Source organism: Muscardinus avellanarius (genome assembly GCF_963383645.1).
Source record: "Muscardinus avellanarius genome assembly, chromosome: 2".
Lineage (NCBI taxonomy): Eukaryota > Metazoa > Chordata > Mammalia > Rodentia > Gliridae > Muscardinus > Muscardinus avellanarius.
The window spans coordinates 117,995,291-118,007,377 of NC_137787.1; the positions used below are offsets into that span (position 1 = coordinate 117,995,291).

The window sequence follows — 12,087 nt, forward strand, 5'->3', positions numbered from 1 at the left end:
GCCTTCAGCTCTTGCCTGACAGTGAGCAGCATGGCAGAGATGCTGTGTGCACCCCTCCCTCTGTTCCTGTCCACATTCTACCTTTCAGTGGGGATGGAGAGCAATCCTTATCTTTCTAATGAGTTGTTCTACTTGAGTTAGCATAGCTTTTATTACTTAATGCCTCCCAAAATTAATGTTTTTTAGGGGTTAAACTCAGGGCCTTGCACATCCTAGGCAAGCACTCCATCGCTGATATATTTTCCCAGCTCCCAAAATTCGTTTTAGGAGAGCCCCTAGCACAGATACCAGAGCCCAGCCCTCCTGTCCACCAAGAGCCCTCTCAAGAGCCTAGAAAAGCCCCTTGGCTCCAGGCCCAGTGTGGCTCTCTCCCAGGCAGAGGGAAGAGTAGCAGACTTCCCAACCTCCCTCAGAGGCCTCTCGGACACTGTATGGTGCAGCGTGTCTCTGCCCAGCAGAGTCCTGAGAATGAGGAGTGGCAGGGAAGACAGGAGCTGGCAAGAAGAAAGGAGATGAGGACACCTGCCTGCTCTGGATCTGCCTTCACAGCATCTACTGTGAGGCACTTACGAGTCCTTTCAGTAGAAGAGTGACTTACGCGCACTATGCAGTGGAGCCTAGACTCAACACCAGCTGTTTTGACTCCACCACACTGCTCCTTGGAATGACCACTGTGTCTACCAGGACTCCTGGGCAGGATCAACGAGAATTTTAACCTTGAAAACATTTCCACCCCAAATTCATACCTTCTAGAGACACTGACATAGGCCCCAAATACCCTGCACGGCCTCAGCTTGCTTGTCATGTTGTTTACAGTGGCTCTGGCCTTACAATTCTGTCAAGGCCAGCACGTAGGTATCACACGCCCAAGACACGCAAATAGCCCACAGAAACATGATGTGTCACAAGTTTTATTTGAACAGGTTCACATCTAGAGCTCCTATTTCAGTGTACAGACAACTCATAGTTCAGTGTGGTATTTCTAATACAAATCATATAAAACCAGAACACACTGAATATAGTGCACTTGATAGAAAAATAAATTAGTCTCAAAGCTACTGCAGAGCTTTACACACACCAAAAGTAAACACAAAACAGTTAGTGAGGTCCTCATAGGGTACTGTACCCAAACTTGAGGGACTCTGTGATGTAAAAATGCCCCTCTGATAAGGAGAAATCCTGAGAAGTACTGAATACTGTCTCCAGAGATGTCATGAGTTAGGGGCTTCAAGCTCCTATCTTTTAAAACTGGGAAAGGATTGCAGCTCCTCCAACAACATATTAACATAGCTCTGGGTTAATTTCCATAACCCAAGCTAAGCTCCACATTCTAGAGGCTAATATACAGGAAAACTTTCCAACTTTCTGTTCATCCAAGAACCAGGTTTTTATTTTTTGAGAGGAAAAAAAGGGCCAATGAATGTAGAAATGTGCATTCTTCATTCTGCAGAAGTATCTGCAGAAGTATCCAGGTTTCCAAGCCACCATTTGGTCAAGGGAAAGATTAACCAAAGCCTGGTGGGATCCCAGAGGCTCAGAACTGAGCCCACAACTGCTTCTTGCCCAGCTGCATATGTGGATGAGGAAGACAGCAAAAAGTGCTGGGAGTGTCTGAGTGCCAAAAACCCCTGCAGAACCCATCTGAAGACCTGTCTGCCTCCCAGGTGGCCATTTTACTACTCTGCAGAGCTGGAAGCCAGGGTCAGGAACTGTTTCCTAAACAAACTTTATGGAACACAGCCAAGTTGTGAAATGCTGTCTATGCCACTTTTGCAGTGTGACAAAAGGACTGAGAAGTGAAACATTTACTACCTCTGGCCCTTATAGAACAAATGTGTGACCCTTACAAATTGACAAAACAAAAACTTTAAGATATTAACTTAGAAAATTATGAGAAACTTTTCTCTATGGAAGTGATGCAAAGTTCTGGATGGAGCATGGGACTCCACTTTCAGAGCTTGGATAAGAGAAGACAGCAGTGTGGTCTTAGCCGGGATCGAGAGGCATGAGAGGACAGACAGGCTAGACCCAGACCACAACTCAGGGCTTCCTCCTTACACATCCACAGGGCAGCTGTGATTGTGCAGAAGTAAGGAGCTAAAGACAAAAAATTAGAAAGCCTCTAAAAAATATTTTTTAAAAAACTGTCCTCAAACAACATACTAAACACATAAGAAAGCTACTCACTGCCCTGTTCAGCAGCACCTCCTGAAGAACTGGGATGAAATGTAAGAGATGCTACCAACGAATGTTCAATAAGGATCTCATGGGTTAGCTCACTGGGGCTGGACAGAGTCAGAGGCAGATGGCCAGAACCTTTACATCTTATTTTCGGCCCCTTGCCTATTCTCCTCCCCTCCAGGCGATCGCCTGGACAGATGCAAGGATCCTCTCCTGACCTGGCTCCCTGGGCAGGCAGCAAAGCAGCCACTGCTGGCACAAACCATAGGGAAGGCACAAACCTGCAGTGCCTTCAGCTGCCCCAGCACTGCCCTTCTACCCAATGCCATCATCAGCCTCTCTCCCCGTGTCCTTAACTGGTTCACAAGCTTCCCTTTTCCCCAGTAAAAGACATCTTCCCTTCCTCACCCACTACATCCATAGCCCTCCTCAACCCTGCTTCTTCATACCACTAGGTTTCAGGGAAGCAGAGCAGCACAAGCTGTTCCACAAGCAGACACAACAAGAAACTTCTATTCAACAGGTATCTAAGGTGTTAGGTTAATTCACCACTGAAGTATAATTTCCATGCTTACCAGTTCATGTCAAGACAAAAATCTTTTTTTAGCTTGAGATTCAAATGAAAGCCACTATCAATATTCTGATTGGCAAGAATAAAGGTACCCGAAAATATGGAATATTTTCAACTATACAATTCCTAAATTTTGAGAAGCTTAAGGATGAACAGGATGGGGAATTTAGACCTTCCAAGTTGCAAAGCCTTTAGCTGCTCTGTGGTTAGCACTACAACACTAATTATGCAGGACATACAGGGTGTCAGACACTGAAGATCCGCTGTCCACTCCCGTTTACTGAGCCAAACCCAGGTCCCAAGTGTCATCTAGAACTGGTAAGAGCACCACCAGTTGAGCACACAGGCTCAATGTAATGGCTAAGGGGTGTCAGCTAGCAAGAAGTGCCAACCTTCTTTAGCAAAAATGATTGTGCAAAAGCAGTTTCCTATCTCTACAGCTCCCCGGAAAAAAGTGCAAGATAAAAATTCCTGAGCTTTCCAGTTAGACACTCGTGTATATACCCAAGCACATCAGCCCAGGATAGTTCAAACTAGAGTTTTAAAAATTATGAAAGTGGATGTTGTTTTATGCTAAGCAGTACAAACTAGTGCTCAATTACATGTATGTATCATAGGGCCAAAGTATAACGACACAAACTCTAGGAGTGACTGCTCAACATCTGTCCTTGGTAATAAGAGATACTAATGACTTTTAAACATGTCTGCAGATCAGCCTCACTTCCCATGGCAACCAAGGCTTACCTTTCCAGTCTAGTTTAAAGTTAAACTGGTGTTTCTGGGTACTGGATTTACAGGCAGATATCTGTATACTTTTCTATGATTAGCATGTACTACTTTAACTTTTTTTTTGGGGGGGGGAAGGTATAGGCTAAAAGGGACAAGGAAATTCTTAAAACCTTTTTAAAAACCAACTGCAAAATCCCTAATGTGATGCAAATTCTTTCAGTGTGTGCACATACAAAATCCTCTCAATCCAACCCCACACCCTATTCCTGGTATCATTTCCTTTTGCAGTGTGAAGGCTCTAGATTTATTGAGCATCTACTAAAAGGCAATAGAGGTTAAGTCAAACAGAGGCTGCAGGTGTGGAGCACATCGTGCTGAGCCTTCACTCTCCCTGGCCTGGGCGGCAGAGCAGGGTCTCTCCACCAGGAGCCTGCTCCATTACAGGCTGCAAAGTTAGGTATGCTATGCAAGTGAGTGCTTCCTGTGGGAAGGCTGGGGAAATGGGATGGCAATGCATATCTCTGTAGTTCTCAAAGTTTATCTTACCTGGAAGTAAATCTGCTAAGATGTCAAAAGTATGGGAGACATTTAAAACTCTGCATTTTCAACTTCTATTTAGTACAGCAATAAGTATAAAATTCTACTCCTAAGTCTACCTACACAGTGCCTGAGTCAGTTTTCCTACACTCCTGATGTCCAGGTACATGGAGAAGTGCAGCGTCTCTGAGGAGCATTCAGCTCAAGGATGCTCTCCCATGACACTAGAGGGGCATAACAACCTAAAGGTTGGTGACAGCCAGTCATTACAAACAGAACTGCTAGGTGGAGCCAGGAGATGAAGGCAACTGCAGGGAAAGAGACTGCCTGAATCACAAATTTATAACTCTATGCAGTGTGATTAAACTCTTCCAGTTGGACGGAATAGGTAGCTGTTTTTTTTCCCCCCCCAGGGAGCTGAAGTCAAATCTAGGTATAAGTTTTCTACCTCCAAGTAAAGGACTAGCTCCTGCATCTAACACATTCCAGAGGAAACATTCCAGAGGATTCCAGGACTTCAGGGCAGTGAAGAGTGAGTGCCACATTCCAGTTACAGGTGGGGATGGGCAGTCCCTCAGAGCTCCGTGGTCAGTAAACACTTCTGCTTTGAGACTGCATCTTTGGCCAAAGTTGGAGCAGAACTGAAAGGAAGAAAATTTGGGTACTTGGTAAAAACATTTTGCAGGGGTTGAAGGACATTCAAGCCTCCACAACTTAAAGACAGATGTTAGAAAAGATTACAGACTTAAACAGATATTTAGTAATAACTAAATCTTACAATGTGATATTCCACAGAAGAAAATTTTCCAGATAACTGATAACATTTCATTTTGAAATATAAAAATACCAGTTTCTGCCAGGTGTGGTGGTGCATGCTTGTAATCCCAGTACTTGGGAGGCCAAGACAGGAGGATCACAGTTCGTGGCCAGCCTCAGCTACTTAGGCCTTTTGTAACGCAATGAGACCCAGTTTCAAAATGAAGAATAAAAAACAGGTCTGAGGTGTAGCCTGGAGGTAGAATACCCCTGGGTTCCATCCTCAGTACCACAAAAACAAAAAACAAACAAAAATACCAATTTCCCCCTACTTCCTTGAACATAATATGCCAAACATACATTTACCCATATTCAATCATGTCTTTATGACGCCACTCTCCATTCCCACTGTGCAGAGACAAATACCACAGGTGATGACAGGTCAGATTCCCTACGTCCTCACTGGCCATGTGGCCTGCCCTGGTACATTTTAAACACAGCTGACCAATTTGTTATGTTAACATTCAGTGTTTGTTGTCATTTTATTTTCACAAATGGGTATCAGTGTACTTTACATCATTTGTACAGTTTTTATTTTCCCTGCACTGAGTAACTGCCTTACCTTGTTTTGACTGTGAACTCAAGTCTTCTACACATAACTCTATTCCTAACCTCTTAATGTAGAACTGTGGATCTTAGTACATTATTCAGACAGGTCATTTTTAAAAAGTGGTGGAGTATGCTTGTTTTATCTTGACAAAATTCTTCCTATAACTCTGTTCTCATTTTTTAGTCTGGACAGGATTCTTTCATGCTAGATGAGCACTGTATTACTGAGCCATATCCCCAGCCTCTAGACAGGATTCTTTCTAGAACTGTTGGGCAGCTGCTATCTTGGGACTTTCTGTACTTTCCTCCAGGTAAATCTCTGTACCTGTTTCCTGGGTCCTGTGTTTTCCTTTTTTGGGCTGTCTTATTTTGATGGAATATATCTTCTAGTAGCTTCCTAAAAAGGAATACTTGGCAAATATATATATATATATATATATATATATATATATATATATATTTTTTTTTTTTTTTTCAATTACATTTGCTGTGTGTGTGTGCACATGCATGTGTTTTACTGGGGATGGAACTCAGGGGCATTCTACCTCTGAACTACACCCCAGACTTATTTTAATTAATTAATTAATTTTATCTTTTATTTTTTAGGTGGTATTGGGGTTCCTGGAAACCCTTCTACCTCCGGGCTACACTCCCAGACCTATTTTTTATACTTTTTTATTTGGAAACAGGGTCTCTTAAGCCAGCACGGCTGGCTTCGAACCTACACGATCCTCCTGTCTCCACCTCCCAAGCGCGGAGATTACAAGTGTGTGCCACCACGCCCAGCTTATTTTTTTATTTTTGAAACAAAGTCTCACTAAGTTGTGGAGGGCCTCACTAAGTTGCTGAGGCTGGCCACACACCTGCAATCCTCTTGTCTCAGCCTCCCAAGTGCATGCCATCACGCCTGGCTTATTCTGTATTTTATTTTAAAACTACAGAACCATATTATCATTAAAAAAACAATTAATAATGGTTCTAGGCAAATACCTCTTGGTTTTTCTCGAGTTGGATAACTTTGTATGACAGGCTTTTGTCAATTTTTGGTAGCACAGAGAAAGTGGTCAAATGAGCACACAAAACTGCTCTACTGAGTGAAAGTATGCACATATACTTCTGCTTTCTTAAAAATTTTTTGAAAGCCAGGCATGGTGGTGCACACTTGTAATCCCAGTACTTAGGAGGCTGAGACAGGAGGATCACAGGTTCATGAACAGCCTCAGCTATTTAGTGAAGCCCTCTGCAACTTAGTGACACCTTGTTTCAAAGTAAAGAATAAAAAATAGGGATGGGGGTATAGCTCAGAGGTAGAATGCCCCTGGGTTCTATCCCCAGTACTGGGGGGGGGGGATTCTGACTCTAGAGAAATCACATGCCTAAAAAGATTGCTATTATTTATTTACTTACTTATTTGTTTGGAACTGAGGATTGAACCCAGGGGCATTCTCCATTTTTGAAACAAGGTCTCACTAAAGTTGCAGAAATCTCACTAAGTAGCTAAGGCTGGACACAATCTGGGATCCTCCTGTCTCAGCCTCCCAAGTACTGGGATTATAAATATATGCCACCATGCCTGGCTAAAAGACCACTATTCTAATCTCACATTTCTTGGTAGTTTTTCTGGATATAAAACTCTAGGTAAAAAGATTCTCCTCCACAATTCTGAAGGCATTATTGCACTGACCTTCCAGCGCTCAGCGACCTCTGCTGCCACTCCTTTCATGTTCTTTCCCCCGCCCTGCCCCCAGCTTCATGTCCTTTCTTAACTTTGATCTGGAGTTTCTTTTTTTTTTTCTTTTTCTTTTGCAGTACTGGGGATGGAACCCAGGGGCATTGTACCTCTGAGCTACAACCTCAGCCCTATTTTTTAGTCTTTATGTTTTGTTTTGTTTTTTGAAACAGGGTCTCACTGAGTTGCAAAGGGCCTCGCTAAGTAGTTGAGGCTGCCAGTGAACCCAGATTCTCTGGTCTCTGCCTCCCAAATGCTGGGATTACTCTTTAGGGTACAGGCCACTGTAAAACTTAAATTAGTGATGTTAATTTGTTTCTTATTTTGTTAAAATTATTTCAAAATGTAAATTTTTAACTTTATTCCTTTTAAAAAAATGCTTTGAGATGTTAGTGATGTTTACCTGATGTCTTAACTTCCAATGGTAATCTGTAATTAAATTATTAAGTTAAAAATATAAAATACAATTCTATAAAGTGTTCTTAACTTCATAAGGCTTAAAGTAATACCATGAAAAGTAAGGAAAAGCTCCGGGTCTACCGCCACAAGAAAGCCCACTAATTTGGCTAAAATAATATTCAGGAAAAAAAATAATAGAGGCTTTCAGGATGTACTTTTCCAGGTCGGGCCGAAGCGCACCCCACCAAAAGGACCCCACCAAGAGGAAATAGGTTTGCTGACCAAACTGCTAGGGTGGCCGTCAAAAGACCAGTAGGGCCACTCGAAATGTTAACGGTTGTGCCTAAAACCCTTTTGTCCCCTAACCCTGTATACTCAAAGGGAGACCGGAATATCTCCTAGTTATGGTGGATACTTTTTCAAGATGGGCAAAGGCATACCCAACCAAATACAAGACAGCTCAGGTGGTAGTTAAAAAATTCCTTGCTGAAATTGTCCCCCAGTATGGCCTACTCAATTGTTAGCAAAAGCTCTTAAAATAGAATAAAAACTTCACTGTATTATAGACCACAGAGCTCTGAACAGGTAAAAAGGGTGAAGCCCTTCAACCTCCAGCCTACACTCCCAGACCTATTTTTACATTTTTATTTGGAAACAGGGTCTCTTAAGCCAGCGCGCACGGCTGGCTTGGAACCTGCGCAATCCTCCTGTCTCTGCCTCCCAAGAGTGGGGATTACAAGCGTGCGCCACCACGCCCGGCTGAATCGGACTCTTAAACTAACTTTACTAAAGTTAGAAACTGGTGAAAACTGGGTAAGTCTCCTTCCCTTTGCTCTCTTGCGGGCCTGGTGTGCCCCTTATATAAAAGGTCTGACTCCCTTTAAAATAATGTTTGGGCGACCTCCGCCCCTCCTTCCCCCTTCCTCAACTCCGGGAGGAAAACAGCACAAATGTCAAATAGTTATGTTCTTAAGATCTTACAGGCACTCCAGACTGGCTGAATGACATCAATCACATGGTAAAAGCTGTTTATCAGGACCAACAGGATACCCCAAAATCTACCAGCCTTGCAGCTCAACCTGGAGACTTAATATGGACACAGATATGGGAACCATGTACTCTAGAACCCTGGTGGGAAGGCCCATATACTGTCATTCTCAGCACTCCTTCAGCTGTCAAGGTAGCCGGCAAGAAATACTGGATTCACTGGACCCAGATGAAGAAAGCGATACCACCATTACCACAAAATCAGCGCCTTTCATAGCCAGAAAACATTATCACCAGAGAAACAAAGAAATCACCAGGCTCCAGAGAGAAAGCGGACTGAGAACACAGCTCAGAGTACAGAGGAGATACACCGGTCTCACGCCCGAGGACGCGGCAGCAGCGCCATACTGCCGGCGGCAGCGGCGAATTCACCGGACGGCTACAGCAAGCCGAGGTGAGCCGCTGCAGAACAGCCAGGCGGGATCTTTCGGTGCAGGGAGCATCTAAAGCTCCCAGTGGCTGAGCTCAGCACACGCTACAGGGACTCAGAGTGGAATTCAAAACCAAGAAAAAATACGCCAGCCTCACGGCCAAGGGCATAGCAGCAGCGCCATATTGCCACTGGCGGCAGCAGCGAATTCACCGAGTCCAGTACAGCTACATCTGCGTACTCAAGAACAGTGAGTCAAATTGCGGTCCACAGAGGAGAAATCCCAGTACTGTACTCCCTGGGACTTAACCCAGTGGGGGAGTGGCGGTGGCAGAGATATCACACCATAGGAGAACGTGCAACCTGGCACCCGCCCATAGTCTAAAGCAGCCTCTATCCACTCCCTCGGTTGGAGACTCTGTGATACAACCCAGTAAAGGAGTAGTGGGGTCTGAGATACTACAGACTCGCGATCCAGAGCACCTTAAGTGAAGTCATAGTGACCCAAGGGAAGAACCCAGAGAAGGCACAAACATCCGAAATCATGGGAAAGAGGAATAACACTGGAGCAATGAATGCCCACAACCCCACAACATCAGAACCAGATAAAACAAAAAATCAGAAATTTCTAAGCGGGGCGTGGTGGCGCACCCTTGTAATCCCAGCATTTGGGAGGCTGAGACAGGAGGATCGCGGTTCGCGGACAGCCTCAGCCACTTAGGCCCTCTGCAACTTAGTGAGACCTTGTTTCAAAATAAAGAATAAAAATAGGGCAGGGGGTGTAGCTCGGAGGTCAAATGCCTCTGGGTTCCATCCCCAGACCCGCCAAAAAAAAAAAAAAAAAGAAATTTCTAGAAGATCAAATCAGGAAAATAACTGTAGAAATAATAGAGGTGCTTCAAAAAGAACTCAGAGAGAGCCAAAAAGAGATAAAGGATGCAATTAATGAAGTAAAGGCCTCAATTCAAAGCACAAACAACCGATTAGACCACATGGAGAACAGAATCTCGCTCTTAGAAGATGATCATTCCAAAAATGAACGCATAGTTTCTAATCTAGAAAAAAATATCCGACAGCAGGAATCTGACATTGAAGAAATATGGGCCCATTTTAAGAGAGCTAACCTAAGAATAATTGGAATAAAGGAGGGAAAAGAAAGTGAAACCAAAGGGATCAACAATCTCTTCAAGGAAGTAATAGCAGAAAATTTTCCAAACATAGAGCAAGAGGTTGATACACAGGTCCAGGAAACTTATAGAACTCCCTTTAGACAGGATCGGAGAAGAGGATCCCCACGCCACATAATTGTCAAAATGACCAATGTGGAAGCCAAGCAGAGAATCTTAAAGGCAACAAAAACAAAGGGCCAAGTGACATTCAGAGGCAAACCAATTAGAATCACTCCAGACTTCCCAAACCAAGTCATGAGAGCCAGAAGGGCTTGGAGTAACATATTCCAAACTCTGAAAGAAAACAACTTCCAGCCAAAAATTTCCTACCCAGCAAAACTATCTATCAAATTAGATGGGGAAATAAGAAGCTTCCATGACAAACAGAAACTGAAGGAATTTATGTCTTCAAAACCAGTGCTAGAGAAAATACTCAAAGAGATTAACCACAAAGAAGAAATAGGTAACACACACCAGAACCAGAGAAATAAGACTTTCCATCCAACAGACAACTAAGATTGGTTATCTGTGGAGATTCATTATTTATGTTAGTCTTTTACCTATCTCTAAATGGTATTGTTTGCCTTTATTGTTGTTAATTTTTAGGATTTCTAGTTGGAATATTAATATACCTTCAGATATAGCAATTGGAAATATTTTATCCCATTCTATTAGTAACTTTTAACTCTGTTTCCATTGTCTTTGGATATACAATATTTTTTTATTTTTTACGGAGTTTGTTTACCCTTCTGTTGCCTGTGCTATTGAAATCATATCCAAGAAATCACTGCCAATTTCAATGTTGAGAGTTTTTATGACCCAGATTTTCTTCTAAAAGTTTATAGTCTTAAGATTTATATTTAGGTCTTTTATCTATTTTGAGTTAATATTTGTGTATGGGATTAGGTAAGGGTCCCATTTTATTCTTTTCCATGTAATTATTATTTTTCAACAATATTTAGTTAAAAGATTATTATTTCCACCACCAAATGTTCATGGAAACCTTGTCAAAAATAACTTGACAATATAGGGAAGAATTTAGCTCAAGGCTTTTATTTAACTCCAATGGTTTATATATCTGCCTTTAGAACAGTACTACACTGTTTCAATTATTGTAGCTTTATATTGTTTGAAATCAGAAAATATATATCTCTTAGCTTTGTTCTTTTTCAAGATCATTTTGGGTATCTAGAGTCCATATTCCATATTAGGATAGTTTTTTTTTTCTGAAAAATAAATATATAAATATATGATATTTTCACCTAAAAACATAGAAAAAAATATTCTCTGGTAAGAAAGAAAGCAAACAGAAATATTGAAATGTTATCTTTAAGTCATCAAAAGCTTGGTATCAGACAAATGAAAATGTTATGTGAAATTATCATTTTTAATTTTGGATAAAGTGCTATAATACTAGATGTCAACCACTAAGCCAAGCATGGGAAGGAGGGATGGGGAGAGAATGGTGTGGGGATCGGGTGGGGGCTGACTGGGCGATGTGTGCATGTATGTCTACAAAAGTTTGTATCCCACTATAATGTATGAATACAGTGCACCAATAAAAATAAATAAATAAATAAATAAATAGAAAGCGACACCATCTGATGAACAATGAAAGCTTCAATCTTCAGCCGATGACTCCTTAAAGGTCAAGTTTATACGCTCCTCTGTTTCCTCAGACTGACCTGGATGGTTACAAGGTAACCCACACCAGACCCAAACGTTTTGATAGACATTAACTCAAACTGTGGACGGGACACTTGTCACTAATGTTACTACTGCTGGGACTCCTACCTTATATTTAGACCTTTGTGACCTCTTCGGCAGGGAGTGGAAACCAGAATCAAGGATTTGATTAGTTAGATAAGACCAGTAGGGAGTGAAATGGGCAACTCATTTTTGTGAAGCAAGCCCCTTTAAGAAATGAGTACAAAGGCACCTGGAAACTTACTAACAAACCCAACCAGGAAAACAAACCCAACCAGGAAAA

At 42.3% G+C, this 12,087-nt stretch overlaps 1 protein-coding gene across 1 annotated transcript in view; it reads right to left on the minus strand.

The window, feature by feature from the left end:
- Window positions 1-4,592: 4,592 nt before the first annotated feature.
- EPB41L5 (erythrocyte membrane protein band 4.1 like 5) overlaps window positions 4,593-12,087 on the minus strand; it is a gene marked incomplete at both ends in the record, with an annotated part of 134,240 nt that continues 126,745 nt past the window's right edge. Inside the window, one exon of the mRNA XM_080688965.1 lies at window positions 4,593-4,659. Within this exon, the coding sequence (XP_080545091.1) occupies window positions 4,593-4,659 (67 nt within the window). The remainder of the gene's footprint in view (window positions 4,660-12,087) is intronic.